Source organism: Carassius auratus, unplaced genomic scaffold, assembly GCF_003368295.1.
Source record: "Carassius auratus strain Wakin unplaced genomic scaffold, ASM336829v1 scaf_tig00013767, whole genome shotgun sequence".
Taxonomy (NCBI): domain Eukaryota; kingdom Metazoa; phylum Chordata; class Actinopteri; order Cypriniformes; family Cyprinidae; genus Carassius; species Carassius auratus.
Genome location: NW_020524440.1, coordinates 794,749 through 812,308, shown reverse-complemented (window position 1 = coordinate 812,308; position 17,560 = coordinate 794,749). Strand labels below are relative to the sequence as shown.

General features: G+C 36.3%; 1 protein-coding gene across 2 annotated transcripts in view; it reads right to left on the bottom strand.

Annotated features, from left to right (window-relative positions):
- Positions 1-9,828: 9,828 nt before the first annotated feature.
- LOC113074146 (plexin A3) overlaps positions 9,829-17,560 on the bottom strand; it is a 167,481-nt gene continuing 159,749 nt past the window's right edge. Inside the window, exons 28-32 of one of the 2 annotated variants that reach the window (XM_026246891.1) lie at positions 17,088-17,278; positions 15,967-16,136; positions 15,519-15,731; positions 14,622-14,772; positions 9,829-13,559 (exon numbers count right to left, since the gene is read on the bottom strand). In XM_026246891.1, coding sequence (XP_026102676.1) covers positions 13,464-13,559; positions 14,622-14,772; positions 15,519-15,731; positions 15,967-16,136; positions 17,088-17,278 — 821 coding nt within the window. In that variant the 3' untranslated portion in view covers positions 9,829-13,463. The remainder of the gene's footprint in view (positions 13,560-14,621; positions 14,773-15,518; positions 15,732-15,966; positions 16,137-17,087; positions 17,279-17,560) is intronic. The other variant, XM_026246892.1, reaches the window with a different exon arrangement.

Genomic DNA, 17,560 nt, shown 5'->3' with positions numbered 1-17,560 from the left:
AACCTTCATTTATTTTGTGGCTGTGGGCCAGAGGATCTGCGGGGACGGTCGGGGTCCTTCAACAGCACCTGTAGTTGAGTTGATACCTAGCTTAAGGGGCACGCAGGGGAGAGATTTGGCAATGGCTTCTTTCAGGCTACGGTTCATTGACTACACCATGGCGGAACGGGTGATAAGAGCGTCAGAGTCCTGCAGGACCCCAGTGCTGCTCTCTCAACTGCATCCAGTGTTTAAGAAACCCTTGTGCTCACTTACTAATGCCAGGATTTAGAGGTCAAGGCACCATCACTGTTGTTGCTGTATTTAAAGCTAAGCTCTTGTTCTTTATATCTGAAAATAATATGAAAGAAGGGTCACTTAGAACAAATACACAAGTGATAATCCATTTGCCTTCTAAAAACTAAACATTTGCTTGTCTGTTGCAATCATAATTTAGTCAGGGGTGTAAAATCTATTTTAAAAGTTTGAGGGAAATGTTAAATCTATTAACTAGGGAAATTGAAAGAATTTAAAGGCAAATTTAAGACTTTTTAAGAGATGCACAAATAAAATAAATACTGTACTTGCTTAATATGAATACTTAATGGTATTCATACAGAACAAAGTGATACACTTTCAAAAGAAATTATGCATCTCAGATTATTTTACTTAATTTAACAGGCTGGAGCACATATTCCACTGCAAAGAAAGAAAAAAGGGTAACTGCTAGTTTAAAATACTTATTAATACATCAATACATACAAATTCAAGGTTGACTGATATTGGATTTTGCTGATATGATAATAATGTGTTTAAAGAAAGGCAATAAATAGATTCCACAAACCTACATTTTCTGTAATAAATTTACATTAAATTAAATGCAAGATCAAGTTTGTTTAACCAAAATACCAATACTAGGGCCTACTGAGAAAAATAAGTAAATAAATGATGCATTATAATGCAGAAGCAGAAAATTATAAAATGTATATTAACAGTTGAAGGTTATCACACACAGTTTTCAACAAAATGTCAATCGAACTGACATGCTTTAATTATCAAGACTTAAACATGTTCTGTGTGTGAATGGAGAGTAATGTTAACATTAACGAACTAGCTACTGGTAACTGTGATGCATCATACATGTGTCTTTAGCGTTTGGTTTTAACTTGTGGTTTCGGTAACTTACAATGATGGGGATAAGTTATTAGTCGACATCACTGATCTATAATAGAGAACACACACACACACACACATTATGTGATAAAACTTATAAAAAAGATAAAACCTATGAAAGTTCATAGCTAGTTTACAGCTAGCAACAACAAGGTCACAGGTGAGGTTACTAAACACAGTTGTTGTATACTAAAACAGTCTGACAGAAAGCATGCTTGTAAAAACTAGGTGGACAAACAGAACTTTTATACAGTAAGTCAGTGTTGAGGTCTATGACTGCTACACTCTTGTCTTTGACACAGCATTATTATATTCAGTTGCCCTTGCAAATGAAAAAGGATGATTTACTGTAGCGTTTGTGTGAGCAGCAGAATGCTTCCCTGCACGATCTGAATGGAAATATTTCACTGAGACATTCAAGGCACTCGACACAAAATGTCACTCTTTCATTTCCCCTTTCTGCAATTTGCAATAATTGTTTGTGAAACTAATTTTATGAATTAGACAGGAATGCCTTTGATGCCGGGCAGAATACGCTGCTCTTATTAAGATGGAGCGAGAATACCTGTGACAAGCGACTTTTAAAAATGCAATTACCTAATTGGATGCAACCGTCCTAATAATTGTAACATGAGTAGGCAAATCTTTCATCAGACATGATTCGCTAGCTGGACACCGTTTACGGGTATCTGTTCTTCTCTTGCTGTTCTTAAACAATAGGCATTCACATTGACAGAGATTTGCAGTGATCTAATATTATGCATTTTGAGTTGAGTTTTTGGTGTCATGAGTGTCAGAGATCGTTGTTGATGCATCAAAGCTAAGAATTGCTTAACCTAATGGATACCGTATAAATGGTGTCGTTCTGATTACATTTTTTAAAGGATTTGTAATTAAAATACAGTATATTACATTTTAAATGCTCATTATCATATTAAAAGTTACTTTTTATGGGTTACATGATTACATATTACACAATGCCAGTTAATTGAAATGCCTAAAATGAGTAACCTAGATTACCCTAGAATTTTCGGTTGCACTTTATTTTACAGTATGTGTACTAATATGTACTTATAGTGTACTTACAGTGTATTTATCTAAGAAAGTTCTGGTAACACAAGGTATTTACATGGGGTAAAGTTAGGTTTAGGGGTAGGTTCAGGGTTATTACATAGTTATTGTAATTACTATAATAAGTACATAGTATGTACATGAGGAACAGGACTGTAAAATAAAGTGCTACCGAATTTTCATTATGTAATCTGTAAACTACAATAGACTACAATTTGTAAGTAATCTCCCCAGCACTATATATATATATATATATATATATATATATATATATATATATATATATATATATATATATATATATATAGTTTTTATTCCCCACAAAAAAAAAAAGTTTATGGTCGGCATTGCTTGCACACCTTGATTATACACCCGTTTCTTCCAACAAGAGGACTTCAGTTGTATTTTGACAGTATAAAATTAAACCTAAATCCAACCAATGGAATATTACTTTGTAAATGTAACCATTTAATTGAGAATCTGCTTAAAAACTTTTGTAAAATTACCCCATTATAAGGATGGACCATTATTAATCATAAAATCAATGAAGCAAGAATCCAGATGAGACGGTAGAGAGAGAGTCATGGAGACAGGCAAAAGAAACTCAAGCTAAATCAATGAAATGCAAAATATTTAAAATGGCTGAGCTGCAAAATATTGGCCAAGAGATGTTACTGGAAGAAGGACGGCATTTTTTAATTTTCCAAAGTGGTTCCAAAGGAGTGTCTGATGCCTCCGAATTGGAATCAAATTAGGCGTCCGATGATGGAGTGCTATGGTGAAGAGTCCCTGACCCCTTCTATCCTGACAGGTCTGGAGGATTTGAGATCTCACTCTGAATAAATGGAGCAGACACAAAGTGCAGTGGATCCATTTGAAATGTGCCTTTGGAAAAAGTCCATCCACCCGTTCTGAACACACAGCATACGAAAGCAGACATTTTTATTGAGATGAACCTCTTCAGCTTTCAAGATTATAAGTGGGGTCATGATTTCTCCTCTTGGTCACTTCAGCTGCTTCGATCACATCATTGGGAGTGTTTTTTGAATAATTAATCAACATTATATCTACTTCTGTGAGCTCTGATGATATGCTTGATGATATGCTTTGAACATTTATACACAGAAGGTACTGACTGGCTTGTTTTAAAATATTCACCTGAATGAGAGCGAAATGGGATGTTTGATGAGGATCAAACTGATTCTGCCATTCAAAAGTTTGGGGTTGGTAAGATTATTTATTTTTTTGAAGAAATGAAAAGTTTTATTCAGCAAAACTGCATGAAATTCATCAAAAGTAACAGTAAAAACATTTATAATGCTACAAAAGATTTATATTTGAAAAAAAAGAATGCTTTATAAAAAAAGTTTCTATATAAATATTAAGTTTTCAACACTGAGAAATTATTTTTTTTTTAGTCATGTGACACTGAAGACTGAAGTAATGGCTGCTGAGAACTTGTAATAATATTTCACAATATAATTTTTTTTAAATCAAATTAAAAATAGATGAACATAGACTTCAAAAACAAGATAATCTCACTGAACCCACATTTATAAACATCTTCATTAATTTATTGATCAGGCTCAAAGAAAAATCACAATGAGATATCTTTAATATCTTGATTTTTCTGTATTTCCCATAGTATCTGCATTTCACAAAAAATCATTCAAAATCTGAGCTCAGATTTGCCTAAATAAAGTGTCCAGTCTAAGTCAGAGAGCTCATTATAAATTCAAACATTTCTTATCATATTCAAAAACAGTTAAATGAACTTATGGTGCAGAAGTCATTTTGCGGTTCTTATTCCTTTATATAAAACTGAAAAATAATGAAATTACACACAATTTATTTTTTCTTGTCCAGTTCCCATAAAATTGGGTTGTGTGTTCATTTTAATTGTATTATAAGGTTTAATACTTTGTGTTAGAGGTTTACTCAAATCCCTAACTTTATTTATGAGTAATATTGTAATCATGCTTGGTAAATACTACTACTAAATTGACTCCATAGTAAAGAATGTCATGTTTTCATGCCTTCACGTCTTAAAGACAGCCTGATTTGCATGCAGTAGGTGTTTTTATGAGACAAAGTGTGTCATGCTGCAGTTGTGTAGTCATGCAACGCAGGAACACGTTTCATGTCCCCTCAGATTTGAGAGAGCTGGGTTAATGAGCCCCCCCCATCAGTATGCATTATTTATTTAGATGCTCTGCACCCCAGAGGCGGCCTGCCTTTTGCCTGTGCTCTTTTTTCCTCCTCTCTATAATTCTGTAATCCTTCCTTTTTGTTCGCAGGAGCAGCTCTTCCGTTCAGCTTTCTCTCTCTGTTTATCCCCTTCAGATGCTGCACCTTCTCTGAGCCATAAATATTCTAGTATTGCTGCTTTGTCTTTCCAAAATATCAGCCAGCTAAAGAGAACAAGGAGAGATGCCACTGATTTGCAAACAAACCATGGAACATGTTCACATCAGATTGAACAGACAGACTGACGTCTTTCACAAATGGGTTTGACGCTGGTCATCGCATAGGTGGAATAATTGCATGTAATTCCTACTTCCAAGAACAAACATGTTTCGGCTAATTCGGAGTTTTACTGAAATTACTTCTGAAATAACTTTACTGAGAGCAGTCATTATGCTGTAAGGACTGCCATTCAGAGCACTACGGCAAAATACAGTAATTTGATGTTACTTTAAACAGTAGCAGCCTTGCGTTCTCTCTAAATGAGAAAGTCCAGAGACAATGAGAGTGCAGTTGAGTTCAGCTCAGAGAGATCCATCATAGTGATAAAAGTATGGGTTTTTATCTCTCCAGGGTTGAAGACTCTAGATGCTATCTTGACCTGGTTTGCAAAAAATACCCAATTCCTCCCATAATAAGAGCCGACTAAGCCAAGAACATGTAAATTAGCGTATGGATATGTATAGAGTGTTACCTGTAATTTTGTAATTACCTCAAGACTGAAATCTCTGTTTGAACAGCTTCAGATCCTGTCTGGTGACCACAAACATAACCAGGTGAGCAGATCACTCTCTCACTATTTGACTGCTCTAGTCTTCATCCACTCATCATCATCATCATCCACCAATCAGAACACACGAGAACTCTTTGACCACAGCTGCTGTGCTTCAAAAGCTCTTGCAGCAGCTCAACACTGGTTTTCTCTGAGGTGGTCGGATCACATCAGATTGTGGATAATCTTGCAGATCATGACTTATATCTACTCTTCCTCTCCCTGCAGTTTGCTAATATAAAGATTCCTCCTTAACTCCCACCTCTTCTGTGGGTTTTATTGTTCTGGGTCTGAATTTGGGCTCCTGGGATCTCAAAAAAGAAACATTTTCAATCTCCAAGGTGAACGTTATGACAACACACTCTTAGAAAAAAGGGTTCATTGGGGTTCTATATAGAACCATAGGGTTCTTTACTCAACTCCAAAGAACCTTTTATGCTAAAAAGGTTCTATAATGACAAGAAAGAACCCTTTTGGCACAAAGGTTCTTTAAGCTATTCATTCATTCATATATTACATTATTCTGCAACATTTTGTATTTGTAATTAAATTATTGTTTGTAGTAACTTAATATCACATTTTAATCATGCTTATTTTTTGGAGAAAAACTGAAATGGCACTCTTCGTATGATAATGATTAACTACATAAAATGATATAAATATATACATTTTTAATCCCCATATCTTGAATTTTGTGATCATTCACATGCATTCGTAAATGCATTTGAATACACTGAATAATGCAGTGAAAGAACACACTCAAAATGCACACGCGCACTAGTATGACTTCATCATGTAACTTTAAATTAGCCTAGATGCGTGCACTTTTTAGGTACGATTTGTTTAGTTTTTGAATATACTTGATACTGTAAAAAGGCACATCATTAAAACAAAAAATACGAGTTATTTTATACCATGGGCGTAGGTTTGGTCTCAGCTTCCACATTTTCCACAGAATATGCATTTGAAAGCCTTGTCAGTCACTACTGCTAGTTTATTTTTGTGGTTAGCTAGTTATTTTGCCTACTTACACTCGGACTCTGCTTTATAAAAAAGCTTCTTATGTCCCCTTTCTTCTTCTTGGGTGGCATCTACAAAGTACAAAAAGGGGCAAAAAAAAAAAAAAAAGGAATATTAAAATGTTTTTACTCTGGCCTTTGTATGTGGCAGAGAGACAGCCCTTGTAACTTACCGTCGGCGTCGTCAACATGCGCCTGCACACAAACCACCATCTCGCTGCCAGTGCCATACACAGTAAAAGAAGCACAAAAGTAGTCTGTGCTTGTAGCCTGTCAGATACCCCGCCGCCAATCAAATTACGGCGTTTCTTGTACCGTCGTCGTCCAGGTCGTTAGAATCGATCCAAATAGCAGTGCAAAGATCCAAAAAGCAGTTCAAAGGAGCTTGCTAAACATTGGTAGGGACAAATTTGTAATCTCAAAATATTGATAGGGACTAGTACCTAGCGTCCCCAAACCTACGCCCATGTTTTATACATACCACATATCACACCTAAACACGCACGAACTGATTCAAATGATCCGCGAAGCCGCTCCGAAATACCGAACTGATTCAAATGATTTGCGATCCCCAAACTGACTCAAATAATTCGCGAACCCGCTACGAACTCTCGAACTGACTCAAATGATTCGAGATCCCGCTACGAACTCCCGAACTGACTCAAATGATTCGCGATCCCGCTCCGAAGTCCCAAACTGGTTCAAATGATTCACGCTCCATATATTCCGAACTCCCAAAATGACTCAAATGATTCGCGATCCCGCTCCGCCCCGAACTCCCGAACTGATTCAAATTATCTGCAAAGCCGCTCCGAACTCCCGAACTGATTCAAATGATTTGCGATCCCCAAACTGACTCAAATGATTCGCGAACCCGCTATGAACTCTCGAACTGATTCAAATGATCCGCGAAGCCGCTCCGAACTTATTCAAATGATCTGCGATCCCCAAACTGACTCAAATGATTCGCGAAACCTGCTAAGAACTACCGAACTGACTCAAATGATTCGCGATCCCGCTCCAAACTCTCATACTGGTTCAAATGATTCACGCTCCATATTCCGAACTCCCAAAATGACTCAATTGATTCGCGATCCCGCTCCGCCCCGAACTCCCGAACTGATTCCGCGAAGCCGCTCAGAACTCCCGAACTGATTCAAATGATTTGTGATCCCCAAACTGACTCAAATGATTCACAAACCTGCTCCAAACTACTTTCCACGTCTAAACATTCACGTTAAACGACTTTGATCTAATCAGTCTGGAGATGCAAACAAGACAACTCTGACGCAGGTTCCTTGGCATGCATCTTTAAAGGTTATGCGCCTAGGACAAGCGATGATCACCCCTGGCCCTGGTGAAGGTACAGTGATTACAAACGGACCAGAAGTCTTTCATTTTCAATAAGAGCCAGAGATTTGCGTTTTACTTTGTGCAAATGATTGTTTTGTATTTCTGTCATGTTGTTCTGGGTAGTTCTGTGAAGTCCAAAATACCTCTTTACCCACCTAAAAACATATTATTCATCATGTCATACTGTATATTTTTCAGAAAAACTTCATTTTAAAAGATAATGTTGTATACAGAGATATATTTCTGCTGTGGCCAGTAACTCAGAAGTGTGTTCTAACAATACCAGGTGGTATTTTGTAGAAATGTAGAAAGACTTCAGTATAATTTCACTTTGAACATAAGTTGAACATTGTTACTTTCGACCCCATCGATTGGGACGAAAGTAACACACAGGTGGGTCAAAAGTAACACAACAATATAAGCTAGATTTGTTTCTGTTAGTCTTATTTTTCTTAAGTATACCTGATTGTGACATTGTTAATAAATAACTGCAAACATATTTTGTCCTTTATCTTTGCAAAAAAATAATTAAATTACATTTTCATATTTTAATTTTAAATTTAAGTTTCATCAGATGTATTAAAACCTGACTGTACTTTTTTTATTGTAAATTTCAATGTATTTTTATATAATAATAAAAAAAATTCTACAGAATGCACAATATAAAAATTTAATCACATTAGCATAATAAAAAAAACTCTAAACATAATGTAACAGTAGGCCTATTTATGTTTCCATCCAGTCGTTTTTATGCATGAATTAAAAATGTGCCTTAAAACATCTGGAAACACTGCAAATTCACAGGTGGAGGTGTAAAGGCTAAGATATGGCTAAAACCTAAATATAAATGTGACGTAGCAGCTGCCCAGAGAGAGATGTTCCTCTATGTCCAGAAACGCCCTCTCAAAAACATCTGGATAAAACCAGACCTCTGTCTGTCTTTCTGAACCTCACCCAGACATATTCTTTTGGTATAATATGACATTAACATTTGTAAGAAATTATGCAAGACACAGAAATTCACAATATAGCTTGCACTGGAACAAAATAAATACTTTATGTGACTGTAGCGGGACAAAAGTAACAACTGTTAATTTCGTCCCGACAGGAACTCCTGACATTTAAACTCGATTTAATTTTATATAAAAAAAAAAAATTGAAAATGCAAACTTTAGGATGTGTTAAAGCACTAAATAACCTGTAGATTGATCATTACTTTGACACATGAAACAAGAAAAACAACACGACTAATAAAAAAAAATTATCGCTTTAACAATTTACTTTTTGTACTCGAAAACAGTTTTACGGACCTAACTTCCGGAAACGATGAGGAAATTACATGATATTTCTCAGCTCCGTCAAGGATTGCATGCTAAACATGCTGTCATAGCTGGGAATGCAAATGCAGAAAGAGGCTCGGAGAAAATCGATTCGTTACTTTCGTCCTGTGTTACTTTCGCCCCGGTTCTCCCCTACACTAAAACTGAATTATTGAGAAATATTACAATTTAAAAGAACTATTCCTGTGATACAAAGTAGAATTTTCAGCAGCCATTTTCAGTGTCACGTGTTCCCTCAGAAATCATTCTGATATGCTAATTTGATGCTTAATGCACAATATCAATGTTGAAAATAGTCACAAATATTTTCTAAAAAAAAATTGTGAAAACCATGTTTTTTTTTTTTTTCAGGAAACTCTGATAAGTATAAAGTTCAAAAGTAAAGCATTTTGTAACATAACTGTTTTTTACTGTAATCTTTAAACAATTTAATGTTTCCTTGCTCAAAAGTATTAAAATAAATCCTACCACAAACATTTACATGATAGTTTATCGCATTTTCAACAAATAAATACATGGATATGTTTTTATGAGTATGTTCTGATTGGCTATGATTTTTCTGCCTCATTCAGCAGTTTTGCTTTCATTGTGGACAGAAAAATAACTAAAAATGTGTCATGCTATTTCTGATTAGCATATATCATTCTGAAATGTGCCATTTTTCATCTATATTCCTGTTCTGATATACATGTCTGCAGGTGATCCCAAAACTAATTTGGGAGCAATCGAACATAACTTGCCTTTCCAATTACAAAGTGGTTAATAAGAAAATGAAATGATGCACAACATAATTCTGTTCTTGCAGTATATATACTGTATTCAAAAAGATCAAACTATGAATGTTAGTTTATCTGAGTATCAGGAGTTATTACGTAGGTTTCACTGAGACACTTGTCTTTATTTGAATGAAAACATCAAGCTCTTGAGACAAAATAGTCCTTGCAGATGATTATATTTACAAAAAAACTAAAGAAATAACATTCAAGAAATATACAGCATCATCCACATATCTTTTAATTTGCAAAAAAAATAAAAAAATAAAAAATAATAATAAAAAAAAATAAAACGCCATGCTTGTCCTTTGAACATTAAGCTGAATCCAATCTTTCAAAAACCTCGCAGATAAAAAAAAAAAAAAAGAGAAAAAGGTGCAAATATATACAAAACACTTCATTGCAGCCAGCGTTTTAGACTCATTTTCACCCCTCAGACTATTTAACGCATTAAAACTGAATTAAAACAATAATTTAAACAAAATAAAAAACCAAAACATTTGAGTCCAATAATTATACAAAATATATTTATATATTTATATAGAATTAAGGACTAGGCATAGCAGTTGCCCATTAAGCAGTCATACCATCAACCAGTCGTCACAAAGCTCTCCAAACACGTTAATAAACTCCATATATTTCTGAAACTGTAAACAAGTCTGTTACAATAAAATTGATTAAAACATTTGGGATAAAGAGACAAACCGACAAATAAATTACAATTAATTCATCTGAGACAAAATGTTATTTTTTTCTTCTTCTTTTATAACTAGAACATTGACTGAAATGTAGTTATGGATCTAAAACATACATTTTCTTCTACTGTATCTACTGAAAAAACACCACAGTTAGTTTTCCCACTCACTCCGCTCCGTTCCTCATAAGTTACAGGTGCTTTTAAGAGTATGCTGTTTCACCGCACGATGAAAACAAACCGCAAAGCGCCTCATTTGGCTCTGAGTTCCTCTGTAGGAAACAGGTGATTTCTGATATATGGCTATCGGCCGAGGCGTCGTTAGTGTTAGCTCCGTCTTCACCAGTCTAGCTAAAAACACCCCGGTGGGCAGTTGCACTTATCGATAGTCGAGAGTTATGTTACAGGCAGTATGTATGCGGCCAAGCTAAGTCCACTTCCCCCACAGTAGGTTTGGCTTTTACTCACAGTATAGAAAAATCAGATGTTAACCTGATGGTGTGGTTTCAACCAAGAGGTGCTAAATCAAAAAATTCAACCACTGATGTTTAGTTGTCAGCTTTTTTTTAAACTTAGATTCATGATTGCGTTTCATTTCTCAAAGTGGTATGTTCCAGACGTCGGATATTGGTTTCGCACCTGCATTGCTGACGATGCAGCTTTGGCATCAGGCAGTAATTCCCGATGCATCGTGTTGCAAGAGGTTGAAATGTTATAACGGAACCAGATTAATGCGCTGACCCCATTCCCCAAACAGAAAAACAAACCAATGTTCAAAAAGATTCTGCTTAATTACCATCCTGCAACTTTTTTATGTGTTAATGAGCCCCACATTTAGTTCAAAACATACTGCCTTCATTATTCCAACAACAAAAATTTGGCTTTTGATGATGCCGTATCTAAATGAACAGGGGATCTCATTACCCCATCCAAATCCATGTGGCGAATTTGAAGGCAGGTTTAATTACATTCAATGAAAGCTTAAAATATCCAGATACGTCTTTATTGAAATGCTCAAGTCTTCAAACCATGACCCTGCCGGACGTGGTTTACTGCTACTAAACTAAAATTTATTATTTTTTTTAGCCAAATAAAGGCAATAATGATTAGTAGTTATTAGCAAATCCATTATTACAGGCTAAAAAGGGCAAAATCTATCGATGTAAGATGTATTCAAATATACGTGATCACTTTGATGGTCATTGAATATCTACATTCAAATTCAAAAAAACTCAAGTAATAAGGCCCCGATGGATTTCCCTATTGTTTTAATGATCCCATATTATGATGGGTGTTTGTATACTCAAACTGACCTTGGTGAAGTAGGTTTTTTACATTTTAAAGACAATGTTGAAAGCAAATGGTACTCCCTGTAGTCCTGTCTGAAGGTATTTTGTGTTTAAAACTGGAACATATATAATGAGGCAAAGATTTTTGCAAGATATGCTCAGTTATTCATGCTGTACATTCTCAGTGATTTTACTCAAGACAAAAACACAATCGATACGCAACTAGACGGGGCAGAACTCAGAACCACATAGAGCAAGGAATAGAAAACAGCTGAGAAGATTTCACGTACGTATCACAATTCGAGTACCTGGAATATAACGGTTTGCAGTTCATCTCCGTGGCAGCAGAGGGCGATGCCACTGTCACGGAGATGAGGAAAGTCCGATAAAGAGAAGAGGAAATGACTTAAGGCCTTGTTGTTTGTGTATACAGACAGAATTGATACAATCTTTATAATTGATCAAGCAGGAACCTTGATAAGGTTGTATGGGGGATGACTGAAAAAACAGACAGGATTTGTCCAGCTGCGGACTTCGATGTCAAAAATTGCATTGGCCTGCTGAAACGGTGAGAAAACAATCAGAGTTGAACAGTCATCCCTTCGTTGTGCTTGGCATTGTGAACGTGTTTTGGCTGCCGTTTGGACAGAACAACAACAGGGAAATGAAAAGGAGCGTGACTCACCAAATGCTAACATTGAAAATTTAGAGTCAGGACGGTGAATTTGAACACACAGGGAACTTAAACTCATGGCTTGCAGGTAAATTTGAGAGTTATTGCTCTAGATGGATCTACTATGTTAAAGATGCCTGTCATCAAGGGACAAAACTTGGCCCTCGCCAATGCAGTCTTGGAGAAGAAATCCAAACATCACAGTAACACAGCGGTGTACAAAAAAAGCAAAGGGAGCAGAAATGCCCCCCCCAAGGGATGAACGCCCATCCCAGGGTACATTTCCGCACGAGTTTGGGGAATCATATCCAGACGCAACAAAAAGGCAAGCTTCAAAGGTTGCTGATCCAAACCTCTTGACAAATAGAGTTGCATTTGGCCCCATAATCACAAAAAAGAACGAAAATGAGAGAAAAGGCGCTTTTATGGGTCTATGGCAATTTCGAGACGAAGAGGAGAAGGTTCCTCCCATTTTGCCCAGCTTCCACACTACCCATAATGCAGTTCTCCCCCGAACAGTTCTCCATTATTGATTTATTATGATATAAATATCTTAATTTCTGTTAATGGAGCTCGTCACATAATTGTGATCGTTTTTGAGGCGTCTCTTGGAGATCGTTATGAAGAATTGTTTTCAGGTTACCCACTGAATGCATTGCTAAAACATGTTGCTGTTTTCTCTCCCAGAAAGATTGATATTTTCTTCCATGGCACTATCTTGGCAATTTGGCTTCCAAGGCAAGAGCATGTGCACCTTTCCTCATTGGAATGTATCTGATCCACAGTAGTCCGTGTCGAATAGTTTGTTAGGCAGGCCGATATGAACGGCGTTCGGTCTGGGCATTAGGGAGTGAGGGCGTTTGGGTGTACAGGTTGTGGTCCAGTAAAACGTTTGGCTTCGTATGCTGTGCTGTGGTTCCTTTAGAGTTGATTGTCCAGTGTTTTAGCCTCACCTTCTGCTAGCACAAGCTGTGGATGTTCTAACACGGGTTCGGTCCGCCAGACTCCATCAATTCCGTCTCAACAGTCCCCCCAAACCATCTGAACGCTTCCCTTCCCATCCCGTCCAATCCATCAACACCCTCAGCTGCTGCCAGACATCAGGTTAATGGCTTGTTCCAGTTTGTGTCTTAGCTTGTGTTTGCGACAGTAACCGTCTCTGTCCAGCGCTGTCAAAATCTGAGAGAGAGAGAGAAAGAGAGAGGAGGAGGCCATTAACTGAAGGCCGAACCCTTGTAATAATTCAATATTCGGCATCGTTCTGCGCATGAGGGTTTGCGGACGCTCACTAGAGCTCATAATGACAATGATAAATGATCTCATCAGATATGGCACTGCACATTCATCAAGATCAAACTGCTAATACAGAAACAACATTTGCATTTCAATTCAAATCTCACGTGCATCTTTAAACTACCATTATGGCAATTTGCACAACCACTACCAGGATTTATGTTTCTCTTGATCTTACAAATCTTTTGATTTAATTCATTTTTTTTGCACATATATTTGTACTTATTTCTACACACACACACACACACACACACACACACACACACACATATATTTTTTTACTATATACACACACACACACATATATATATATATATATATATATATAAATCACATTTTAATCTACATTCAAACAAAGTGCAAGTCTATACAGAGCAGTCTTTATAAGCGAAGTGCTGCTTTGTTTACGGCCAAGGAAAGTTGTTTCGTCGCTGTTCCATAAGCGCCACCTGCAGTCAGAGAGTGGATCAGCATCTTTCAACCCATCTGCTGTTTTTGTGTGGTGCAGATGTTTTAAAATTTCATGTTACACAATCTAACTTAGATAAAAAAAAAAACTGCTCATGCTGCATTTATTTAGCATCTTTGTTTGGATTGCGATTCAAATGCAGTCACCAATTTTGAATAAAATGGGCACAGACAAGCCTTTGTTTATATGCAAAACATATACATGAGTTTTTTTTTTGTCTAATTTATTTGATTAGATTTGGGATTTGTTTTGAAATTGAAATGTAGTTTTGTTATTTTACATATTTCTGTTTCACAAAAAATGTGGAGCATTTTGTCCAAGCAATAATAAAAGGACACCTTTTCATTTATAATTTATCCTAAACCTTTTTTTGTTTAAAAATAATCATGAGAAAATTGAATCGTAAAATCAGTATCGTGAATCGTATCGTGAGTTGAGTGCATTGTTATATCCCTATAAAACAGAGTCTCAGGTCTCACCTCTTCCTTGTACTTGTTGATATAGAAGTACAGTTCACTAAGCGCACTCAGCGTGTTGAATTCGTTGCCATGGAGACGGGACTGCTCTACTAGATAGGCGTCCATGTCCTGATCGCTGATACTTGGCATCTTGCTGATGTCTCGGTAGTATCTTGAAAACACACACACACAAACAAACAAACACACACATCGTATTTTAAATGAACAGTTTGGAGTTAATCTTCTGGAAAAAAATGAAAGCAAAATGGATGAATTTCAGTTTCTGCAGCCTAGTAAAAGACCGTTAGACAAATGACTAATTAGTGGTGCCTACTAAGGCAAGTACAGTATTACTATTGCTCACAGGATATAAAGAAATGTATTAAGTGCATCTAAAAGTGGAGTTAAGTGCAGTGTTATTTTAATATCATTGAGTCATTATAGCTTTTAATTAATATATTGAATTGGTTTTGATTTTCAGTTAAATTTATAATTTTTTTTAGTAATTTTGTGGTGTGTTTCTTTAATTTTTATTATTTTATTCATTTTAATTTAAAAACAACTTAAAATAAAAATCATCAACTAAATGAAAAATGTTGCCTATGATGCCTTTAACTATAATAACCCTGGTAAAGGTATAATTTACCAAACAGCTGCTGGCAGCTACTGACCTCCATAGTATTTTTTAACCCCCCCGCCATACTATGGAAGTCAATGGCTACCTGTCTGGTTACCAGCATTCCTCAAAATATCTTCTTTTGTGTTCAGAAAAAGAAAGAGAGTAATACAGGTTTGGAACAACTTGAAGGTGAGTGAATATTGACAGAATTTTGAATAAACATTACAACCATTCTAGACGTTTAACCAATCTACACCAATCAGATCAAGTCTGTGGTTTTTTGGGCCATGTGTCCTTACCTCTCAACCCAGCTCTTGTAATTAGGGATGTCTTTAGCATAGAGAAGCTTGTTTGATGGAGAGTCTTTGCCCAGGCGATGCTCAGACGTCGAGCAGGAGTCCATGAAGGTCTGAGCCACCACTGACAGACAGGCATCTGTAATACTGTTCTTGTGGATGTCAAAGACAAACTGAGGGTTTTTGATCACGTTGACCCAAAACCGCAGAGGAAGGCTGGATTAGAAAGAAAGAGACAGAGATGATATAATCTGATTACATCCAAAAAGCTTTTTAGTGATAGTGGTCTGTCTTGAATCACACTAAAATGCATTATTTTTCAATTGCACTGAGAGCGTACTGCATTCAAGAAACAAATGGAACTGAACTGGCATCTCAGCAGGGTTTCAAAACGATCGAAACTGATGCTGCAGAAAATGAGGTCAAAGACAGGAAGTGCTCGGTATCTCACCAGTTGCTCTTCCAGGTGTGCCGTACGTCCGGGTCGGTGATCTGTCTCTTGTCTGCTTGCTCATCCAGGAAATCAAACATGTATTTGATGGCCAGCGGGAGAGCACTGCCACGATGGGCCGTGCTGAACACAGTCTCAAAAAGATCGTCCACAAACTTCTGCAGTGTGCCCTAAAAACATGCCACAAGAGTTTACAATATGCTTCTGATACAATATGTGCTGACACAACAGGAGCTTTGAGGCACTACACACATTTTATTGAACACAATGCTAATTGTGAGTTTTAACTGATGTGTTTTGCATCTTTAATATTATGGATATCAATTGATTTTTAAAAAGATTGTTCCAACTTTCTATAAGCAGTGTCTTTAGTGTTGTGCAAATAGTTCATTGCAAAATAATCTTTTTCTTGCAACAAAACTGTATGCTTTTATTTTTTTCAGTGTAATAAAAAAAAGTCTAAATTGTGTACATTTCGGTTAGTGTTCAAACAGACCAAATTTACATTTATTTATACCTCGGAAAAAAACTTGCTGCCTTCAATCAATTTTCAAAAATGCTACAGTAATGTTCAGAGGTTTGTGGTGTAAAAACATATATTTATATATACAGTGTCTGTATATAAGTCTTTTCTGCTCACCAAGTCTGCATTTATTTGATCAAAAATGCAGTGAAGCAGTAGCAGTACAAATGTGAAATACTACAACAATTTAAAAATTAATATTCTGTTTGAATATATTTTAAAATGTAATTTATTCCTGTGATGCAAAGTTGATTTTTCATCAGCTATTACTCCAGTCTGCATTGTCACAAGCTCATTCAGAAATATATTTTATTATTAACAATAACACTGTTGAAAATGTAAATAAATGTATTTTAAAAAAAAAAGTATTTACTGTCAGTTTTGATCAATTTAATGTCTCCTTGCTGAATAAAAAAATGATTCTTTTGAAAAGACAAACTTTTGAATGGTTGATGTTAATGATAAAATATGACAGAAGTTTCATTCTTTGCTAAAATAATCCTTTAACCATGTTAAAGCACTGTAACGTACAGCCTTGAGTGGCTTATTGCTTTAAAAATAACCACACACAGATTATCTGTACAGGATGTTTATGTACCTTGGTAGCCAGTAAGCGTGTGAGGTAAATCTCAGACACCATCTTGCTCCCACGGTCTCCCTCCCGCTGGTCTGCGTGCTCATGGTTCTTCACCAGGTGCCAGAGTTTGGTGCCTGTCTCCTGGTCAGGGGTGATCATGGGAGCCCTGGATCGAAGGCTGTCTGGACTACTAGATGTCCTCAGCAGGCTCTCTATATCCAATCCAAATGAGCGTACACTTCAATCTGCTTCTTAACAATGCATTGCAGTTTACATATCTTAAGTCTGTTTCTAAATCATTATCTTTCTAATAGCTGCGTCTCAAAGCCTAGTGAGCCGAATCAGCGTTTACTGTCTACAAGTATGGATGTCTATATAAACATCATAATGACTGAAATGAATCCTTTTACAGTTAGCGACTGATTTCAGATATCCTGAACAGTCAGTTTAGTTTACTAGGTTTTGAGCACAGCCTACAGTATGTGTTATTTCAT